The sequence below is a fragment of the Mustelus asterias genome, chromosome 2, assembly GCF_964213995.1.
Source record: "Mustelus asterias chromosome 2, sMusAst1.hap1.1, whole genome shotgun sequence".
NCBI classification, from domain to species: Eukaryota; Metazoa; Chordata; class Chondrichthyes; order Carcharhiniformes; family Triakidae; genus Mustelus; species Mustelus asterias.
This window is the reverse complement of record NC_135802.1, coordinates 121,234,765-121,258,780: the sequence shown is the minus strand read 5'-3', so window position 1 is coordinate 121,258,780 and position 24,016 is coordinate 121,234,765. Positions and strand designations below refer to the sequence as shown.

Below are 24,016 nucleotides of genomic sequence, written 5' to 3'. Positions count from 1 at the left end.
TATCTCATTTAAATTATGATATGCTCGGTTTACCCTGCACTAATCCTTCTGATCCCAGCTCACTCTGATATTGAACCTGTGTTAAACTCAAGAGACGAGCACTAAATCAAAGAACAAAGAACAAAAGAACAAAGAACAGTACAGCACCAGGAAACGGTCCCTTCGGCCCTCCAAACCTGTGCCGCTCATTGGTCCAACTAGACCATTTGTTTGTATCCCTCCATTCCCAGACTGTTCATGTGACTATCCAGGTAAGTCTTAAACGATGCCAGCGTGTCTGCCTCCACCACCCTACTTGGCCATGCATTCCAGGCCCCCATCACTCTTGTGTAAAAAAAATGTCCCTCTGATATCTGAGTTATACCTCGCCCCTCTCACCTTGAGCCCGTGACCCCTCGTGATCGTCACCTCCGACCTGGGAAAAAGCTTCTCACTGTTCACCCTATCTATACCCTTCATAATTTTGTACACCTCTATTAGGTCTCCCCTCATTCTCCGTCTTTCCAGGGAGAACAAGCCCAGTTTACCCAATCTCTCCTCATAGCTAAGACCCTCCATACCAGGCAACATCCTGGTAAACCTTCTCTGCACTCTCTCTAAAGCCTCCACGTCCTTCTGGTAGTGCGGCGACCAGAACTGGATGCAGTACTCCAAATGTGGCCGAACCTGCGTTCTATCCAGCTGCAACATCAGACTCCAGCTTTTATACTCTATACCCCGCCCTATAAAGGCAAGCATACCATATGCCTTCTTCACCACCTTCTCCACCTGTGTTGCCACCTTCAAGGATTTGTGGACTTGCACACACTTGCACACTCTGTGTTTCTATACTCTTGATGGCTCCGCCATTTATTGTATAACTCCCCCCTACATTAGTTCTTCCAAAACGCATCACTTCGCATTTATCTGCATTAAATTTCATCTGCCATTTCTCCGCCCAATTTTCCAGCCTATCTATATCCTGCTGTATTGTCTGACAATGTTCATCACTATCCGCAAGTCCAGCCATCTTCGTGTCATCCGCAAACTTGCTGATAACACCAGTTACACCTTCTTCCAAATCATTTATATATATCACAAATAGCAGAGGTCCCAGTACAGAGCCCTGCGCAACACCACTGGTCACAGACCTTGTGTTTGTTCCCAATGTACCTGTCCTCCACTTGCATGAGCAGTTGTTAAATATATTGCAATATATTTCCTGATTTGGGGGCAATAGCAAACGTGGGTACCAATTGCACTTAAAATTACATTCAATATCATAACATGAGGGTGATTTTCAAGTTTCCGCTAAATCAAGAATTTGCATAATTTCATGTAAAATCTGTGAATCAGTGCAATTAGGCAGTGTTGTCTTAAATTCAGCAGTGTAGTCTTTTGTTTTCTTGAACAAAATATATTTTAAAATATATTTGAGTGGCAACCTGGTACGGTTTTATTAATACAGCTGCAATCGATTCATCATAAAGATTAAACATTTTTAATCGGAGTGCCTTCACCATTTGAGTAACCCAATTTGAAATAACAATGCAGAAATAGTTACCCTTTTCATTGTGTACAGTGGTCAATTTGAGTAAGTTAAATATATATTAATATTGGCTTTTAAAAGGTGTATATTGGTGTCCTTGCACTGAAAAACCTAATTGTAAAAGCCCTATTGAAGCCCTGACGTCATAGATGTTATGATGTGGAGATGTCGGCATTGGACTGGTGTAAGCACAGTGAGAAGTCTCACAACAGCAGGTTAAAGTCCAACAGGTCTATTTGGTAGCACAAGCTTTCGGAGTGTCGCTCCTTCTTCAGGTGAGTGAGGATGACATAGATGTTTGCAGATGTTTACAGTATGGAAACCGGCCCTTTGGCCCAACTTATCCATGCTGCTCAGTCTTTATCATTAGGCTAGTCCCAATTGCCCGGCTTTGGCCTGTATCCCTCTCTAACAATCTTACCCATGTAACTGTCTAAATGCTTTTTAAAAGAAAAAATTGTACCTGCCTCTACTACTACCTCTGGCAGCTCGTTCCAGATACTCACAACCCTCTGTGTGAAAGAATTGCACCTCTGGACCCTTTTGTATCTCTCCCCTGTCACCGTAAACCTATGCTCTCTAGTTTTTGACTCCCCTACCTTTGGGAAAATATGTTGACTATATATCTTAACTGTGCCCCTCATTATTTTTTAGTCCTCTATAAGGATACCCCTAAACCTCCTACACTCCAGGGGAAAAAGCCCCAGTTTATCCAGCCTCTCCTTATAACTCAAACCAACAAGCCCCGGTATCATCCTAGTATATCTTTTCTGCACTCTTTCTAGTTTAATAATATCCTTTCTATAATAGGATGACCAGAACTGTAAACAGTATTCCAAGTGTGGCCGTACCAATGTCTTGTGCAACTTCGACAAGACGTCCCAACCCTTGTATTCAATGTTCTGACCAATGAATTCAAGCATGCCGAATGCCGCCTTCACCACCCTGTCCAACTGTGACTCCACTTTCAAAGAGCTATGAACCTGTATCCTTGATTTCTTTGTTCTATAACTCTCCCCAACATAAGACCATTAACTGAGTAAGTCCTGCCCTAGTTCAATCTACCAAAATGCATCACCTCGTGTTTATCTCGTTAAAGTTTATTTATTAGTCACAAGTAAGGCTTACATTAACACTGCAATGAAGTTATTGTGAAATTCCCCTAGTCGCCAAAGTCCGGCACCTGTTCGGGTCAGTGCGCCTAACCAGCACATCTTTCAGATTGTGGGAGGAAACCGGAGCACACGGAGGAAACCTGTACTCCCTCTAATGCCTTCACATTCTACCTCAAGTATGGTGTCCAAAACTGGACGGAGTACTCCAGATGAGGTCTCACTCATGTCTTGTACAAGTTTAACTTGTACAAAGATGTACACAGTTCAAAGATGTGCGCGTTAGGTTGATTGGCCATGCTAAAAATTGCCCTTAGTGTCCTGAGATGCATAGGTTAGAGGGATTAGTGGGTAAATATGTAGGGATATGGGGGTAGGGCCTGGGTGGGTTTGTGGTCGGTGCAGACTCGATGGGCCGAATGGCCTCTTTCTGTACTGTAGGGTTTCTATGATTTACTCTTGTACTCAATGCCCTTAATGAAAAGTTAATCCCTTTGTCTTTTGATTGTATTTTCATCCCCCCTTGCTTTGTCCTTGGCCCCTTCATATCTCTCTCATCTCCTCCAGGACGTCAACCCTCTGAAATATGTGCATTTCTCCAGTTCTGGTCTCTTGAGCATCACTGTTTTTAATGGCTCCACCATTGGTGGCTGTGCCTTCAGTAGCCTAGGCACTCGGGTCTCAGGTCTTGACTTCCCTCCCTTCATCTCTCCGCTGTTTTACCTCGCTTTCATCCTTTGAGATACTCTTCAAAGCTTTGAGCAAGCTTTTGATCATCTGACCTAATATTGCCTTGTGTGTATCTTCTCATTTCTTTTGTAATGCATGGGCAATTTGTGTAAGTGCGTGGACCTTTACAATTTTTTGCCATTGATTTAAAGGGGCCTTCTTGTCTGGGGAAGAACTTTTGGGTTGCTGCCTGGCTGCACAGCTCTAAGCCTTAAACATGGTCCTTATTATGGTTTAGAGTCATGTTTTGTTTAATAATACTCCTGTGTTGTGAAACTGGGAAGTTTTATTATGTTCAAGGCACTACTTTAAAAAAATTGTTGTTGTGGAGAGTGCATTTAGCCTAAAATTTACAAGAAAAGCTGTTTTAACAATATAGTTTGATTCAATAAACTTGCGTATTTTTGGCCTGCCCACAGTTTTAGTGAGTTTTTTAAAAATCCCAGCACTCCTGAATTTATGAAATTCCTACTGTTATGAAATTCCTGTAGTGCTGTTACCAAAAATATATTCACAAATCTAGTTATGATCTTTGATAGATGCAGTAATTTTCTTTGCTGATACCTGTTCTAGACTTGGCTTAACATGAGCCACTTTGCGTAATGATTAATCTTACTTCAAACATGTGATCTGATTGGCTACTTTTTAAACCACATAATTACCTCAGTAAGCAGACAGAGACAGCACTTTGGACTGATGTAATGATCACACATTTCTAAAGTTCAAGTCTTTGACTTGGAAATTCTCTCGATTACTGATCCTTTTCAGCTTAGTTTAGAACTAGCAATAAAAATTAGGAACCAAATTGCTTTACGTGTGAGAAGACATGTACTCAAACAAAGGTTTTTTTTCAGCTTTCTCTGAAAATCATCTTTGAATTCTATAGAGAGACCTGATGGCGTAGAATAATGAATTCAGAACCATTGGCAATAAAGGTTTATTTACAAAGGATCGACTATAGTAAACTGATGTATTGGCTAACTGGCAGTTAGGTGTTTGTTTTCAAAATGTGCTGTTCAAAGATTTATGAACAAATCTGTTTTGAAACAACCTGATCTTTTACAGGGTGTTTTACTCGAAAACATTGGTTGCCATTGGCTGTGAACCTCCTTGCTGATTTACACTTTAACTGTTTCCTCCAGCTAGTAAAACTGATCAATGATTCATGACAGCTGCAGAAGTGACCTTTGGAACAAAGGCTTTATTTCCAAGCTGTTAATTAGCTGTGGCTCATTCCAAGTCATCCTGTATTAATGAACTACTTCCTAATTGGAGAGTATGGGTGAAGCATTCTTTTCGAAGCTGACCAGAAATAAAGGTTCGAGGTTACTGTAGAACAATTGAGTGAACATGTGTTTATATCATGTATAGTTTTGTGCTAGACGTCCTAAACTGTGCATGGGGAAAACAATGGAATGTTTTTGTAGCTTGTTACCAGGAGGAAAACTTTAAAAAGCACATTCAAAGAGGGTAGCATGCTAACCCGACTTAAGGCATCACCCATAACACAACTTTACAAAAAGCTCAGATAACTTTCACACTAACTGGATCTTTTAAAGCAAACTGTCAAAGTTGGCATTTGACAGACCGCAAAGAAATGAAAATATCGAAGCTTCTCCTCCCTTCACCACCACAAACCTGTAATTGGAGTATGTTGTCAGCTGTGGCTCAGTGCCCTTGCCTCTGAGTCAGCAGCTTGTGGGTTTATGCTGCACTCCAGCACAATCCAGGCTGATACTGCAATGCAGTACTGAGTGTGTTTCCATGTCAGGAGGTGCCACCTTTGCATGATATGTAGAGCAGGCCTCCCTCAGCTAGATGCCAAGGCACTATTTTGAAGAAGAGTAGGGGAGTTATCCCCCAATATCCTGGCCATCAAATCAACATCATAAAATCCGATTATCTGATCATTATCACATTACTATTGATGGGATTTTTTGTGCATATTGGCGGCTGTCCTTTGGGAAGTCCTCAAAGGCACAATTTAAATGCCAGTCTTTTTAAAAACATATTAACAGGACACACATGTTTCTGTAATGTGAGATTTTATTTATGACTTACCTTGGATTTTGTAATGGAAGAATTTCATTTTAGAAAAATTGACATGTTCTGTTTAAGTGTAGTAGAGAAAAGGCGTCAGTAACAAAGCTTCAAATTTGAAGTACTGGCTCTTGAATCACTGCTACTGGTAGTCTTTTCCTATTACTTTAATGATCAAAATGTTTAATTTTTTTAAAAAGTGGTTAAACTAAATCTGACATAGCCAATGGTTGTTTTTTAAAGAGCTGATTAAGAAAAGCAAGTCTATCTTGGCATTTACTAACTTCTTTCACTATTTTTGTCAATATATTGTTTGCAAGGTTGAAAATGAAATAGACTGCTTTCTTTTTGTTTAAATGCTATTCATACTGAACATTGAGTCTACTGAAATGTCAAGAGTACCATTCAATAAAACGAGTACCACATTGACAAAATTGGGCATAATCAGCAATAATACAGTTTACAGAAGCCCGTACATAACAACACTTAGACTGGAACAATAGAATTACTTCAGTCAAATTGGTATTATAATCCACAAATCCATGATATAATCTGACAATGTTGGCTCCATTCTCTCTCCACAGATGCTGGCAGAGTTGTTGTGTTTTTCCAGTATTTTCTGTTTTTGTTTCTGATTCCAGCTTCCACAGTATTTTGCTTTTATACTATTATAATCCATTGTTTTTTTTCAGTGGTGATGAGAAGATCTCCGTATTTTCACTCCTTTGCTGGTTACCAAGTGCTAAATTGGCAGTTTGCTCAAAGTTCGATTACAGTGACATTTATCTGAACTTATACTTTTGTGTTGTGAATTATGCATTCATTAGGCTTTGTCTGATACCTCTTGTAGTGTGAGTGTTTCTATTATTTTTAATTTCATTTTTATTATCTTTGAATGTTTTCTAGAAAATGATTGAAGTGCTTCCAGCTAACACATTTCAGTTTCAGCCATGGTTCAGTTGGTAGCATCCTCGCCTTGAGTCAGATGATCCTGGGTTCAAGTTTCATTCCCAACACTTAAATGCAGCAATCTAGGCTATAGTTTTGCAATGCTCAGGGATGCTGTCTGGCTGAGGTGTTAAATCTAAGTGCTGTCAGCTCTCAAATGGACATAAAAGCTCCTTTGGCAGTATTTCAATGACTTGGACTTTCCCTGCTTGGCCTGTCCACCTCAAGAGAAAGTGCCAGAAAAGATGGGATTTTTGTTTCAGGTCTGTCACCTGTCAGAAAGAGTTTAGAGGTAGCCACAAGGACTGCCAGGTGCTGGAGTGGGCTGTTTAAAAAGCCCTGGGACTTTGTCCCAGTTTTAATAATGTTTTTCTTCTTTGTTCTTTCATGGGATGTGGGCATCATTGGCACAGCCAGCACTTTTTTTCCTTCCTTCATTGCCCTTGAACTAAGTGGCTTGCTAGGCCATTTCAGAGGACAGCTAATAGTTAACCACTGTGCTGTGGGCCTGGGGCCACATGTAGACAGACCATGTCAGAACAGCAGATTTCATTCCCGAAAGGATATTGATTGTTTCATGATTACCATTACCAAGACTTTCAATTCTCGATTTATTAATTTAGTTTAAAATTCTACCAGTTGCCACGGTGGATTTGAATCCATGCCCCCAGAGCATTATCCTGTCCTCTGGATTATTAGTCTAGTGATGTTACTGCTATGCAACCATCTCCCTCAAATAATGACAGCAAAAACGGCGGCACGGTAGCACAGTGGTTGGCACTGCTGCTTCACAGCTCCAGGGTCCCGGGTTCGGTTCCTGGCTCGGGTCACTGTCTGTGTGGAGTTTGCACATTCTCCTCGTGTCTGCGTGGGTTTCCTCCGGGTGCTCCGGTTTCCTCCCACAGTCCAAAGATGTGCGGGTTAGGTTGATTGGCCAGGTTAAAAATTGCCCCTTAGAGTCCTGGGATGTGTAGGTTAGAGGGATTAGCAGGTAAAATATGTGGGGGTAGGGCCTGGGTGGGATTGTGGTCGGTGCAGACTCGATGGGCCGAATGGCCTCCTTCTGCACTGTAGGGTTTCTATGATTTCTATGAAAAACAAGCCTAGCTCTCATTCCTCACGCCCCATCGCCCTGCACATACTCCCCATGGCCATCTGGATGCAGTTGTTTCAACTACCAAGGCCAAGTATGTGAAGACAAAAATTGGTGAAGACAAATGTAGGCCAGAAATAAGGGAACAGTGAGCTGTGAGGAGGATGCAGAGATGCTTCAGTGTGATTAGCACAAGCTGAGTATGCAAATCCGTGGCAGATGCAGTAATGGGCAACAGAGAAATGGCTGACCAACTGAATATATACTTTGGTTCCATCTTCACAAAGGAGAACATAAATAACTACCAGAAATGTTCGGGAACACAAGGTTTAGTGAGAGGGAGGAACTGGAGGAAATCAGTATTAGTATAGAAATGTTGTTGGGGAAATTGATCGGATTGAAGGCCGATAAATCCCCAGGGCCTGATAATTTACATCCCAGAGTACTTAAGGAAGTGGCCCGAGAAATAGTAGATTGCATTGGTGGTCATTTTCCAAGAGTTTATAGACTCTGGAACAATTCCTACTAATTGGAGGGTAGCTAATGTAACCCAATCTATTTAAAAAGGGAGGTAGAGAAAAACACAGGGAATTATAGTCCAGTAAGCCCGATGTTGGTAGTGGGGAAAATTCTAGAGTCTGTTATCAAGAATGTTATAGCGGAGCACTTGGTAAACAGTGCCAGAATCGGACAGAGTAATCATGGATTTATGAAAGGGAAATCATGCTTAACAAACCTATTGGAACTCTTCGTGGGTGTAACTAGTAGAGTTGATGAGAGAGGATGTGGCTTATTTGGAGTTTCAAAAGGTATTTGACAAAATCCCACGTAAGAGATTAGCGTTTAAAATTAAAGCACATGGGATTTGGGTAGTGTATTGAGACGCATAGAAAACTGGTTGACAGACAGAAAATGAAGAGTAGGAATAATTTTTTTTCCCCGATTGTCAGGCAGTGACTGGTGGGGTACTGTAGGGATCAGTGCTAGGAAACCAGCTATTCACTATATATTAATGGTTTAGATGAGGGAACTAAATGCAATATCTCCACCTTTGCAGATGACACAAAGCTGGGTTGGAGAGTGAGCTGTGAGGAGGATGCAGAGATGCTTCAGTGTGATTAGGACAAGCTGAGTATGCAAATCCGTGGCAGATGCAATATAATTTGGATAAATGTGATGTTATCCACTTTGGTAGCAAAAACAGGAACATGGATTATGATCTGAATGACCATAAATGGAGAGAGGGGAAATGTCTGATGAGACATTTGATTTGATTTATTATTGTCACATGTATTTGCATACAGCGAAAAGTATTGTTTCTTGCGCACTATACAGACAGAGCATACCGTTCACAGAGAAGGAAACGAGAGAGTGCAGAATGTAGTGTTACAGTCATAGTTAGGGTGTAGAGAAAGATGGATGTCCTTGTACACCAGTCACTGAAGGTAAGCATGCAGGTGCAGCAGGCTGTGAAGAAGACAAATGATGTTGGCTTTCATAGCTAGAGGATTCGAGTACAGGAGTAGGGATGCCTTGCTCCAATTATACAAGGCCTTGGTGAGGCCACATCTGGAATATTATGTGCAGTTTTGGTCTCATAGAATTCTTATCTGAGGAAGGATGTTCTTTCTATGGAGGAAGTGCTGTGAAGGTTTACCAGACTGACTCCTGAGCTTGTGGGTCGGACATATGAGGAAGATTGAGTCAATTAGAATTATATTTGTTGGAATTTATAAGAATGAGGGGGAATTTATAAGAATGAGGCGGCACGGTAGCACAGTGGTTAGCACTGCTGCTTCACAGCTCCAGGGTCCCGGGTTCGATTCCCGGCTCGGGTCACTGTCTGTGTGGAGTTTGCACATTCTCCTCGTGTCTGCGTGGGTTTCCTCCGGGTGCTCCAGTTTCCTCCCACAGTCCAAAGATGTGCGGGTTAGGTTGATTGGCCAGGTTACAAATTGCCCCTTAGAGTCCTGGGATGCACAGGTTAGAGGGATTAGCGGGTAAATATGTGGGGGTGGGGCCTGGGTGGGATTGTGGTCGGTGCAGACTTGATGGGCCGAATGGCCTCCTTCTGCACTGTAGGGTTTCTATGATTTCTATGATCTTAAAAAAAACCTATAAAAATATAACAGGACTACACAGAGTAGATGCAGGAAGGATGTTCCCAATGGTAGGGTAGTTCAAAACCAGTGGTCATAGTCTAGGGATAAGGGGTAAACCTTTGGGACAGAGTTGAGGATAAATTTCTTCACCCAGAGAGTAGTGGGCCTATGAAATTCTCTACCACAGAAAGCAGTTGAGGCCAAAACATTGCATGTTTTCAAGAAGGAATTAGATATAGCTCTTGGGGTGAAAGGGATCAGAGGATACTCTGTATTGTGAGTGCTGCCTGGCTGTGTGAGAGTGCTTTTGGAGTTGGGTGGAAACAGGGAGTTAGGTGAAACAGGGAGCAGAAGCTACAAGGGAGAGTGCTGATTGGTAAGCAATGGGTCAGGTCAGTAAGTCTTGACACTATTTATCACATTTATCACTTTTTCTCAATTGAAACTACGTATTGTGGTTTAAATCAGTAAGGGCTGGAATTGGTTGGACAAGGACAAGGAAAGGACTTAATTAGTGCTAAATTTAATAACTATTTATTTTAAAGTGATCGATTAATTAACATTAGAAATGTCAGTCAGCGGGGTGCAGTGCTCTAACTGGGATGTGGGAAGTCCGTGACGCTTCCATGGTTCCAGGTGGCTTCATCTGCAGGAAGTGCATCCAATGGCAGCCCCTCACAGACCGCGTGGTTCGGTTGGAGCAAAAGTTGGATGCACTTGGGAGCATGCAGGTGGCGGAAAGCGTCATAGACAGGAGTTACAGAGATGTGTTCACACCCAAGTGTAGGCAGATAGATGGGTGACCGCCAGAAAGGGCAGGCAATCAGTGCAGGAATCCCCTGTGGCTGTCTCCCTCTCGAACAGGTATACCGCTTTGGATACTGTTGGGAGGGATGGCCTATCAGATGATAACAACAGCAGTGGCACCACAGCTGGCTCTGTTGCTCAGCAGAGAGGGTCAAAACACAGAAGAGCAATAGTCATGGGGGACTCCATAGTTAGGGGACAGATAGGCGCTTCTGTGGTCTTGAATCAGACTCCAGGATGGTGTGTTGCCTCCCTGGTGCAAGGGTCCGGGATCTCGCAAGAGGAGGGTGATGAGGCAGAGGTCATGGTACATGTTGGTATCAATGACATACGTAGAAAGAGGGATGAGGTCGTTCACCAAGAATTCGGGGAGTTAGGCAATAGACTAAGGAGCAAGACCTCTTGGGTTGTAATCTCTGGATTACTCCCAGTGCCATGAGCTAGTGAGTACAGAAATAGGAGAATAGCACAGATGAATGCGTTGCTTAAGAGTTGGTGCAGGAGGGAGGTTTTTAGATTCCTGGACCACTGGGACCATTTTTGGGGAAGGTGGAACCGTACAAGCGGGATGGTCTACATCTGAACCAGAGTTAGACTACCATCCTTGCTGGTGGATTTGCTAGTGCTATTGGGAAGAGTTTAAACTAGTTTGGCAGGGGGAGGGGACCCAGACTGTCAGCAGAATAGGGACACAGTATAACATAGAAAAACAATCAGGTCAGAAGGAATACAGTGGTAGTAAGTTTCAAGGGAGTAAGACAATGCTGGAGGGCCTCTACTTTAATGCCAGGAGTATTAAAGGTAAAACGGATGAGTTAAGGGTGGTGATTGACACATGTAATTATGATATAATAGCCATCACAGAGACTTGGTTGAGTGAGGGGCAGGATAGGCAGCTCAACGTCCTGGGATAAAGAATCTTCAGGCGATTCAGAGGAGGGGGCGTTTCATTATTAGTTAAGGAGGCAGTTACTGCAGTAAGGAGATATGATATCTTGGAGGGGGCATCAAATGAAGCTTTGTGGGTAGAGCTTAGGAATAAAAAAAGGGACAGCTACGTTGCTTGGTGTTTATTATAGACCTCCAGATAGTCAGTGGGAAATTGAAGAGCAAATATGTACATAATTCACAGAGGGGTGTAAAAATAAAGAGAGGGTAACTTTCCCAACATTAATTGGGATAGCCATCATGTTAAGGGCTTAGATGAAGTAGAGTTCTTAAAATGTATACAGGAAAACTTCTTGGGTCAATATGTAGAGGATCCAACAGGGGAAGGAGCTGTGCTAGACCTAATTCTGGGGAATGAAGCCGGACAGGTGGTTGATGTGTTGGTGGGGAAGCATTTTGGTGATAGCGACCACAACATGGTTCAATTCAAATTTGTTATGGACAAAGAAGTTGACAAGTTGCAGAAAAAAGTTTTGGATTGGAGGAGAGTAGATTTTAACAAAATTAGGCAGGGTCTGGCCAAGGTAGACTGGAACGAGATTGGTTACTTGTGGGGAAGTCTACAAAAGAGCAGTGGGGGATGTTCAAAGGTGAAATGGGGAGGGCACAGGCCCAACTTGTTCCGTCTAATAGGAAGGTGTAACAAACCCAGAGAATCATGGATGACCAGAGACATTCAGGATACAATGAGAAGGAAAAGAGAGGCTTTTAACAAATATAAGGGGAGTAAGTCTGTGGAGGCATTAATGGAGCACAAAGTGCAGAATAGAGCTTAAGAAATCAATTCGAAGAGCAAAGAGAGGATATGAGAAAGCTCTGGCTGGTAAAAGTAGAGAAAATCCTAAGATGCTCTTTAAGTATATCAATGAGAAGAGGATAACCAGGGAAAGAATAGGGCCCATTAGGGACCAAAGGGGAAATCTGTGGGTGGAGGCAGAGGACATTGGTGTTAATTGAATATTTCACATCTGTCTTTACCCATGAGAATGAGGAAGTAGTTATGGAACTCTGGGAGAGAGACTGTGAGGCTCTAGAGAAAATTATCATAGGGAGTAACAAGGTGTTGGCAGGCTTAAAAGTGGACAAATCTTCAGGTCCGGATGAACTGTGTCCCAGGCTGTTGTGGGAGGCAAGGGAGGAAATTGCAGGGGCTCTGACCCAAATTTTTAATCGCTCCCTGGCCAAGTGAGGCATCCCACCTCCACCACCCTTCCAAGCAGTGTATTCCAGACTGTCACCACCCTGTGATTAAAAAGGTGTTTCCTCAAATCCCACCTAAACCTCCCACCCCTGAGGGAAGGTGCCAGAGGACTGGAGAACAGCTAATGTGGTCCCACTATTTAAGAAAGGTTGTAGAGACAAGCCAGAGAACTACAGACCAGTGAGTCTCACGTCTATGGTTGGGAAACTACTGGAGAAGATTCTGAAGGAGAGAATCTATCTCCATTTGGAGAGGCAAGGTTTGATCAGGGATAGTCAGCATGGTTTTGTCAGAAGGAGGTCATGCTTAACAAATTTGATTGAATTTTTTGATCATGTAGCAAAGTGTGTGGATGAGGATAGTGCAGTTGATGCAGTTTACATGGATTTCAGCAAAGCCTTTGACAAAGTCCCACATAGGAGACTTATTAAGAAAGGTAATGCACATGGGGGTACAGGATGATCTGACAAGGTGGTTTTAGCAGTAGGAGGCAGAGGGTGGTGACAGACGGCTGCTTTAGTGACTGGAGGCCAGTGACCAGTGGTGTACCACAGGGATCCGTGCTGGGCCCCCTATTGTTCGTAATTTATATAAGTGACATAAATGACTATATGGGGGGTAGGATCAGTAAGTTTGCTGATGACACAAAGATTGGCCGGGTGGTTAAGAGTGAGGTTGAGTGTCTTGGGTTACAGGAAGATATCGACGATCAAATGGGCGGATAAGTGGCAAATGGAATTTAACCCTGAAAAGTGTGAGGTGATGCACTTTGGAAGGAGTAATTTGACAAGGAAGTATACCATGAAAGGTAAATCAATCGGGGTATAGATTACAAAAGCAGAGAGGTCAAGATGGAGTTGTATAGAACTTTGGTGAGGCCACAGCTGGAGTACTGTGTGCAGTTCTGGTCGCCACATTATAGGAAGGACGTGAACATACTGGAGGAGGTGCAGAGGAGATTTACCAGGATGTTGCCTTTAAGTTATAAAGAGACGATGGATAGGCTTGGGTTGTTTTTGTTGGAGCAGAGAAGACTGAGGGGCAACCTGATTGAGGTGTTTAAGATTGAGGGGCATGGACAGGGTGGATAAAGAACAGCTGTTCCCCTTAGTTGAAGGGTCAGTTACAAGGGGACACAAGTTAAAAGTGAGGGGTGGGAGGTTTAGGTGGGATTTGAGGAAAAACCTTTTTAATTGGAGGGTGGTGACGGTCTGGAATGCACTGTCTGGGAGGGTGGTGGAGGTGGGATGCCTCACATCCTTTAAAAAGTATCTGGATGAGTACTTGGCACACCATAACATTCAAGGCTATCAGCCAAATGCTGGCAAGTGGGATTAGGCAGGCAGGTCACGGCATTTCATGCGTCGGTGCAGACTTGATGGGCCGAAGGGCCTCTTCTGCACTGTAGTATTCTATGGTATGGGCGGAGGGATGGGCTCAGGCCATTGAATTGAATAATTAGTCATGATCATACTGGATGGCAGAGCAGGCTCAAAGCATATTCCTGCTCCTATTTTCTATGTTTCTATATTAAGACTAGCTTCAATTCCAGATTTATTAATTTAATTAAGTATTTACCAGTTGCCCTGGTGGGTTTGAATCTGTGTCACCAGCGCATTATCCTGGTCTCAGGATTATTAGTCCAGTGATATTACCACTCTGTAACTGCCACCCTCAAATATGACAGCAAAGAAAAAGAAACAAAAGCTCTCTTTATGTTCTCACCCTGCACGTACTCACCATGCCCATCTAGATACAGCTGTTTCAACAGACTAATGGATGTCTGGGCTCTTGGCCAAGCCTCATTGTTAATTCTTGGTTGAGAGTCCAGACTTCCATTTGTCTGCTGAAATGGCTGCTTGATAGTCCCTATTCTGTGATCTGATTTGTGGCCATTTACACACGATAAAGATGCTTCAAAAGTTCTGAATGATATGCTGAAGTAATTATGAATGAATGACTTTTTCTAAAACTCTTTCAGACATCCTGTTATTGATTCATATAGAGTTCAATAGAGTGTATAGTGGGTGAATGGGCTTCGAAGTGACAGCTTGGCATGGAGGTTATGTGAGCCATGAGAGGGTGGGTAGAGGGGTATAGCCGGTCATAGAAGTGGAGGCATGTGTAAGACATTTTGAACTTGCCTTTCAAAAGCTTCCCTCCTGCCGACTATGGTTCATGACATCTCTGAGGGCAACGCGATGCTTAGCACTGCTGCCTTACAGCGCCAGGCACCCATGTTTGATTCTGGCTTTGGGTGACTGTGTGGAGTCTGCACATTCTCCCCAAATGGGTTAGCTCCAGTTTCCTCCCACAGTCCAAAGATGTGTAGTTTAGGTGGAGTAGCCATGGTCAATTGCACAGATTCATGGGGACAGGGCAGAGGGAGGTCCTGGGTGGGATGCTCTTTTGGAGAGTTGGTATAGACTTGATGGGCCGGATGGCCTCTTTCTGCACTATAGGGATTCTATAGTTCCTCCAAAAGCTGGCCTGCCTCAATGAAAATTACAGGAGACCAGGACGTGCGTATCCCTGCCGGGCCAAGAGTGTATGATAGGCCCCAAATCCACCGTACACAAACCCCATTTACCATATTGGGAGACTGGTGTATTTTACAATATTTAATTGATGTTACTGATGATTCAATTCAAAATATCCTGATTGTAAATTTATCTGGGAAGTTGCACGCTTTCTTACCCTTTGATTTATTTTCTTTCCCCATTCCTTTGCTGCAGGGAACACTCGTCTGGTTACGAGAAAATGAACAACACCTTCCAAGCATTGTTTCGAGCTGTGCTGGTGGAATGATCAACTTCATTACAAACCATGATCAGGTGAGTGAAACTGGGCAAAGGATTGACTTTTGCTTCTCTGAATCTTCAAATATTAAAGATGTAAATTTACTTCCCTTCTTGTGTTGATGATCCTATCTGCCACTAGGTTTCACTGAAGGGCCTGGTACTGAATGTCACGGCTGTGATCAGAATCTGAATTACATCATCAGGCTCCAAACTTGTAAAAGACAGAAAGTTGGAAAATCTTAGCAGGTCTGACAGCATCTGTGGAGAGGGAATAGAGTCAATGTTTCAAGTCTGGATGATCATTCATCAGAGCAAAGAGCTGTTTCAAGTCTGGATGACGAAGAGTCATCCAGACTCGAAATGTTGGCTCTATTCTCTCTCCACAGATGCTGTCAGACCTGCTGAGATTTTCCAACCTTTTCCATTTTTGTTTCTGATTCCAGCATCTGCAGTATTTTGCTTTTATCCAAACTTGTCAATACTATTGAGGTCCTGTGCTGGTTGGCCCTGATCACACATTTAAAATGGTGGCAGACGAGAACACATTGGGAATACAAATGGAAATGTCCACCGATTCCCAAGGTGCTGTGGCCTGTCACCACTTTAATGCTGCCACATTCCCACCAGGGAAGCAGTTTTAAATCTGAGCCTATGTTGCTGTTAGAATCATAGAATCTTAGAATGTACAGTGCAGAAGGAGGCCATTTGGCCCATCGAGCCTGCACTGACAACAGCCCCACCCAGGCCATATCCCCGCAATCCCATATAATTACCCTCCTTATCCCCCTGACATCAATTTAGCATGGCCAATCAACCTAACCCGCACAAGTTTGGAGTGTGGGAGGAAACCGGAGCACCTGGAGGAAACCCACGCAGACATGGGGAGAACGTGCAGACTCCGCACATCCAGTGGCTCGACGCCAGAATCGAACGTGGGTCCCTGGTGCTGTGAGGCAGCAGTGCTGGCCACTGTGAGGCAGCAGTGCTGGCCACTGTGAGGCAGCAGTGCTGGCCGCTGTGAGGCAGCAGTGCTAGCCGCTGTGAGGCAGCAGTGCTAGCCGCTGTGAGGCAGCAGTGCGAGCCGCTGTGAGGCAGCAGTGCGAGCCGCTGTGAGACAGCAGTGCTGGCCGCTGTGAGGCAGCAGTGCGAGCCGCTGTGAGGCAGCAGTGCGAGCCGCTGTGAGACAGCAGTGCTAGGCGCTGTGAGACAGCAGTGCGAGCCGCTGTGAGACAGCAGTGCTGGCCGCTGTGAGGCAGCAGTGCGAGCCGCTGTGAGGCAGCAGTGCTAGCCACTGTGCCGCCCCAAACTTTCCCTTTGCCCCTTTTTTTGTGATTAATGATCAGCAGTATAGACACGATAATTTTAGCAGAATATTTTACTGGACTGAGAACAAAATTGAACCTAATAAGAGACATCTAAGGTAATGGAGCATGAAGGACAACAATGGCTGGGTGTATGTATCCCATGACATGTTGTCCCTCTGGACGTATTGGAGAATAAAAACTGGATGAGGTGGGGACTTACCTGGCCTGTTAAAGCACAGTCTCATTTGGCAAAAGCAAACTACTGCGGATGGTGGAAATCTGAACAAAAATTAAAAATTGCTCCCAATACTCAGATCAGGCAGTATCTGTGGAGAGAAACAATTAATGTTTCAGATCGAGATATACTTCCATTCTTTGAGGGATTAGATGAAATGGTAAAGAGGAAACAATTAATGGTAGAAGGGAGGGCAGTGGCATAGTGGTATTGCTACTGGACTTGTAATCCAGAGACTCAGGGTAATGCTCTGGGGACCTAGGTTTGAATCCCAACATGGAGTTAAAAGTCTACTAATGACCATGACACCATTGTCAATTGTTGTAAAAACCCATCTAGTTCACTAATGTCCTTTAGGGAAAGAAATTTGCCATCCTTACCTGGTCTGGCCGACATGTGACTCCAGATCCACAGCAATATGATTGACTCTTAACTGCCCTCTGAAATGGGCTGGCAAGCCACTCAGTTCAAGGGGCAATTAGGGATGGGTAACAAATGTTTGCCCAGCCAGTGATGCCCGCATCCCATGAAAGAATAAAGAAAAAAAGAATGCTTGAAACTGTTAAAGTGACGAGTCACGATGGAGATAGGAAGAGACTGAACAAGGGGGAATTTAAGGAGTGGACAGAGGAAGAAATAAGTTCAATGGGGCTGAAACAGTGCCTCAATCGTATGGGTTTTGGGAAGGAGGTAGAAGTGGGCTAGAAAGAGTTGGGAGATTGAGTTGGGAAGAGCTCCAGAGGAGATGAGGTCAGTGACAGCCCTGGATACAATGGCATGACCAGTAGTAGCAGGAGCAGGGTTGTGGTCTAGGGAGAGATCAGAGGAAGTTTTGGGTCACCTTGACCTGAAATATTAACGCTCCCCCTCTCTCCACAGCTGCCAGATCTGGTATTTCCAGCATTTTTTATTTTTATCTCATTTGTTAGGGATTGTTCTGTGAAATATGTGCTGAATATGGAGAATTCCCTGAATTTAAATTTGTACTGTAAGAAGTCTCACAACACCAGATTAAAGTCCAATAGGTTTATTTGGTAGCACGAGCTTTCGGAGCACTGCTCCTTCATCAGGTGAGTGGCTCACCCGATGAAGGAGCAGCGCTCCGAAAGCTCATGGTACCAAATAAACCTGTTGGACTTTAACCTGTATTGTGAGACTTCTTACTGTGCCCACCCCCCAACGCCAGCATCTCTACATCATTAAATCTGTACTGAAATTGCTAACATGTTGTCAGTAAAAGCGGATTTCTGACCTTTTCTATTGTGTTTTGGATTCATTTTCTTTGACAGTTTACATACTAAGCCTGAATTCTCATTTAGACATGTTCAGGGGATCAGCTGAAAAATACATTCAGCTCTTTGTGTTTAGTGTGACTGCTTGGCTCATAAGCACCAAAAGCTGATTCTTAATAGCAGTAATTGGGAGCCTGTGCTATCTAAATGTCATAATTCTCCATTAGGCTGTGCCTTTGCTCCTGAGGCTTTGGGTGAGACACGTATCTATCTCTAATGTCTGTAACAAATACCTACCTCGATTTTCTCAGTGATCATAGAATCTCTACAGTGCAGGAGGAGGCCATTTGGCCCATCAAGTCTGCAACGAACACAATACCACCCAGGCCCTATCCCCATAACCCCACACATTTACCCTAGCTAGTTCCCCTGACATTAAGGACAATTTATCATGGCCAATCCACCTAACCCACTCATCTTTGGACTGTGGGAGGAAACTGGAGCACCCGGAGGAAACCCACGCCGACACGAGGAGAATGTGCAAACTCCGCACAGACAGTGACCCAAGCCGGGAATCAAACTCGGGTCCCTGGAGCTGTGAGGCAGCAGTGCTAACCACTGTGCCACTGTGTCACCCCAGTATATTGAAAGCAAACTTACTTTAGAGATGAATTAATAGTTAGATTCGAAAGCTTTGCCTTTGCTGTGCTTCTGTCTAATGGCTTCAATATAATCTATAAAAATCCCAGTAACAAAGAGTGAATCTCTGCCAGAGTGTATAATGCGTACAAGTGAATAGTGCTTGTTAAATTTACACTAATGTTATTAATCGATCCATATTGTCCAGCAATCATGTAGGGAGTATTGATTGTGTGTTCTCCTGGCAAAAATGTCAGCTGACTAAAGTGGATGAAACTGCCCCAATGACCTCCAGCATCCACAGTATTTTGCTTTCATATTATAGGACTTTTGCCTTGTACATTATTTCTATTCAAATAATCATCTAATGCCCTCTGCCACGATTGAACCTGCCTCCACCACACTTCCAGGCAATGTATTCCAGACTCAAACCACTCATTGTGTGAAGAAGTTTTTTCTGAGATCACATTGCTTCTTTTGAAAATCACTTTAAATCTGTGGCCTCTCATTCTCGGTGCTTCTACGAGCTGGAACAGTTTCTCCCTATCTACTCTGTCCAGCATCTTCATGATTTTGAATATTTCTATCAAATTTCTTTTCAGTCTTCTCTCCAACGAGAACAGTACCAACCTCTCCAATCTATCCTCAAAACTGAAGTTTCTCAACCCTGGAACCATTCTTGTAAACCTCTCCTGCACTCTCTCCAATGCTTTCATATCGTTTCTATGGTGTGGTGCCCAGAACTGTACATGTTATTCCAGTTGAGGTCTAACTTGTGTCTTGTAGAAGTTCAGCATAACATCCTTGCTCTATAAGGTGGCTCTCTCCACCTGTCCTGCTACCTCCAATGGTCTATGTCCTCCTTACTAACAGCTGGGGGCTTGTGTCAAGATTGAGAAAGCTGTCTCACAGACTAGTCAAGCAACGGCTTGACATAGTCATACTCATGGAATCATACCTGTCAGATATACCACCATCACCATTCCCACCGGCAGGACAGACCTAGCAGGGGTGGCAGCACAGGAGTATATAGTCATAGAATAGAATCATAGAATACCTACAGTGCAAAAGGAGGCCATTCGGCCTTTTGAGTCTGCACGACTCTGAGAAAGCATCTTAGCCAGGTCCTATCCCCGTAATTCGCATATTTACCCCACTAATCTCCCTAACCGACACATCTTGGGACACTAAGGGATAATTTAGCATGGCCAATCAACCTAATCTGCACATCTTTGGACTGTGGGAGGAAACTGGAGCACACAGACACGGGAAGAACGTGCAAACTCCACACACATAGTCACCCAAGGCCGAAATTGAACCTGGGTATCTGTCTCACGGCACCACGTCAAACATTGGCAAGCAACCTTTTGCTGGTTGTCACATTCCGTCCCCTCTCAGTTGATGAATCAGTACTCTTCCATGTTGAACACAAGTTGGAGGAAGTACTGAGGGGGGGGCAAGGGAGCAGAATGTATCAATCTTTCCAATCTATCCCCAAAACTGAAGTTTCTCAACCCTGGAACCATTCTTGAATGGGGGGCTTCAATGTCCATCACCAAGAATGGTTCGGTAATACCACCACAGACTGAGCTGACCATGTCCTAAAGGACATAGCTGCTAGACTGGGACTTCAGATGGAGAGGAAATCAACAAGAGGCAAAAACATACTTGATCTCATACTCACCAACCTGTTAGTGGCAGATGCATCTGTCCATGACAGTATTGGTAGGAGTGATCACGCACAGTCCTTGTGGAGACAAAGTCCCATCTTCACATTTGAGGATATCTTCCATTGTGTTATGTGGCACTATCACCGTGCGGAATGGGATAGACTTTGAACAGATCCATCAACTCAAGACTGGGCATCCATGAGGTGCTATGGCCCATTAGCAGTAGCAGAACTGTAATCAACCATAATCTGTGACCTCATGGCATAACATATCCCCCACTCTACCATTACCATCAAGCCAGGGAATCAATAAAAAGTGCAGGAGGGCATGCATAAAAATAAGTTGTCAACCTGGTGAAGCTACAACACAGAGCTACTTGCGTGCTAAACAACATAAGCAGCAGGTGATAGAGCTGAGCAATTCTACAACCATCCGTTCAGATCCAAGCTCTTCAGTCCTACCATATCCAGTTATGAATGATGGTGGACAATTAAACAGCTCACTGGAGGAGGAGGCTCCACAAATATCCCCATCCTCAATGATGGAGAAGCCCGGCACATCAGTGCAAAAGATAAGGCATTCGCAGCAATCTTCAGCCAGAAGTGCCAAGTGGATGATCCATCTCTGCCTCCTCCAGAGGTCCCCGGCATCTCGGATGCCAGTGTTCAGTCAATTCAGTTCGTTCCATGTGATATCAAGAAACGGCTGAAGACACTGCATAGTGAAAAGACTTTGGGCCCTGACAATATTTGTCCAACAGTACTGAAAGCTTGTGCTCCAGAACTTGTCATTCCCCTAGCCAAGCTGCTTCAGTGCAGCTAAACACTGGCATCTACCCAGCGATGTGCAAAATTGCCCAGATATGTCCTGTACACAAGAACTCCACCAATTACCACCCCCATCTATTCTTGATCATCAATAAAGTAATGAAAGGGGTCATCAACAGTACTATCAAGCGGCATTTGCTTAGTAACAACCTAATTGTTGCCCAGCTTTTGATTCCGCCAGGTCATTTGGCTCCTGACCTCATTACAACCTTGGTTCAAAATGGTCGCAAGAGCTGAAATCCAGAGGTGAGTGAGAGTGACTGCCCTTGGCATCAAGGTAGCATTTGACCGAGTATGGCATCAAGGAGTCCTAGCAAAACTGGAGTCAATGGGAATTGGGGGGGGGTAAACTCTCCGTTGGTTGGGGTCATACGTAGCGCAAAGAGATGGTTGTAGTGGTTGGAGGTCAATCATCTCAGCTCCAGGACATCACTGCAGCAGTTTCTCAGTAGTGTACTAGGCCCAACCATCTTAAGCTGCTTCATCAGTGACATTTTCCTGCCGTCGTAAGGCCAGAAGTAGGGATGTTCGCTGATGACTGCACAATGTACAGCAACATTCATGACTCCTCAGAAACTGAAGCAGATCATGTCCAAATGCAGCAAGACCTGGACAATATCCAGATGAGGTGGCAAGTAATATTCAAGCCACACAAGTGCCAGGAATGATCATCTCCAACAAGAGAGGATATAACCATTGCCCCATGACGTTCAGTGGCATTATCGTCAATGAATTCCCACTATCAACATCATGGGAGGTTTCTATTAACAGAAACTCAACTGGACTAGCCAAATAAATACTGTGGTATAACAGCAGTTTAGAGGCTGGGAATTCTGCAGAAAGTAGCTCACTTCCTTATTCCCCGAAGCCTGTCAACAAGGCACAAATCAGGAGTGTGATGGAATACTTTCCACTTGCCTCCGCTTGTTCCATCTTCACATTGAGGATATATTCCACTGTATTGTGTGGCATTGCCACTGTGCTAAATGGGGTAGATTCTGAACAGATCTAGTGGCTTAAAGCTTTATATCCATGAGGTGCTGAGGGCCATCAGCAGCAGAATTGCATTCCACCGCAATCTATAAACTCAAGGCTTGGCATATCTCACACTCTACCATTACCATCAAACCAAGGAATCAACCCTGGTTCAATGGGGACTGTGGGTGAATGTTATGACCAGGTGAGAAGGAGTGAACTGGCTCCCCTCTATTCAGCCTCCTCAGTTAAGCACAACAAACGTTTTAAATTTCTTGTTCACGAGGTTCTGACTTTTCTAAATCGAACCGTATTTAACTATTTAAACTGTGAGCAATGAGGAGCCAATCAAATAAAGAAAACTTAGCAAACACTAAACCCAAGGGAAAAAAATTGAAAACATGACCCACCCCTCTCTCTTTCAAGATTTTTAATTGTTGCAGCTGATTTGAGTTAATTGGTTTCGCGGATGTGGTCAGATAAAGTTTAAAGTTTATTTATTAATGTCACAAGTAGGCATACATTAACACTGCAATTAAGTTACTGTGAAAACTCCCTAGTCACCACACTTTGGCATCTGTTCGGGTACACTGAAGGAGAATTTAGCATGGCCAATGCACTTAACCAGCATATCTTTTGGACTGTGGGAGGAAACCAGAACACCCGGAGGCAACCCACACAGACACGGGAGAACATGCAAACTCCACACGGACAGTGACCCAAACCGGGAATCGAACCCAGGTCCCTGGCGCTGTGAGGCATGAGTGATAACCACTGTACCACTATCCTGTCCTCGATGTAGAAGATGTTGCAATTATTATGCAATCTCAGTGAGCTGGTTTTCTAGTAAAGTTGACATCAAAACCAGGTAATATACTTGTTCAAAACAAGAAGGGAGAGTCCAGCTTTCGGCCTGTTTCCTCAGCTGAACTGAAAAACTGTGTTGTAATCTCTCTGTAGTGCCTGCAGCCTGGCCTGTTATATTTCTGACGTGGAACTTTGTAGAAATTTGATGTCTGTGTTGATAAACGCGATCTTCTTGGAGATCCTCTCCACTTGGAGCCGGCAGTTTGCGGTGTCGATGGTAGTCATGATGTGGATATATTTCACCCATTGTAGGCTTTAAAGGGATTTTGGGTAGGTCTGTTTGTGGCAGCTATTTTTTTAAATTCAATCAAATCAAGTCCAATTCAGAGTCTCAATAAGTGAGACATTCCAGATCCAAGCTGACAAGACAGGGTTCTCACCTGCTGTCTTGGGCTTGATCTACATGATCCAAGCTGATTGGAGTAGGCATTGCACCTCCTCCAAGGCTTGATCTCATTTGCATCTTATTGCATCTCATTGCATCTGTTGATTGGGAGAGGTAAATCCACATCTGGCATGTGGGAGTCTTTTAAGGAACAGTTGTTAGGGCTACAGGACAGGCATGTGCCTGTAAAAAAAGGTTAGGAAGGGTAGGATTCGAGAACCGTGGATAACCAGTGAAATTGAGGGATTGGTCAAAAAGAAAAGAGAGGCGTACGTTAGGTCCAGGCAGCTAAAAATGGAGGGAGCTCTGGAGGAGTACAAAGAAAGTAGGAAAGAACTCAAATGAGGAATTAGAAGGGCAAAAAGGGGTCACGAAATGGCCTTGGCAGACAGGATTAAGGAGAATCCCAAGGCATTTTATTCATACGTTAGGAACAAAAAGGTTGTCAGGGAAAAAATCGGACCCCTCTGGGACAAAAGTGGGGAATTATGCTTAGAGCCCAAAGAAGTAGGGGAGATCCTAAATGAATACTTTGCGTCGGTATTCACAAAGGAGAGGGATGTGTTGACTGGG

At 43.8% G+C, this 24,016-nt stretch overlaps 1 protein-coding gene across 1 annotated transcript in view; it reads left to right on the top strand.

Moving 5' to 3' along the window:
* The window catches only part of myo10 (myosin X), a 443,782-nt gene that overhangs the window by 74,871 nt on the left and 344,895 nt on the right, over positions 1-24,016 (top strand). The window contains exon 2 of the mRNA XM_078240784.1: positions 15,244-15,342. Coding sequence (XP_078096910.1) covers positions 15,244-15,342 — 99 coding nt within the window. The remainder of the gene's footprint in view (positions 1-15,243; positions 15,343-24,016) is intronic.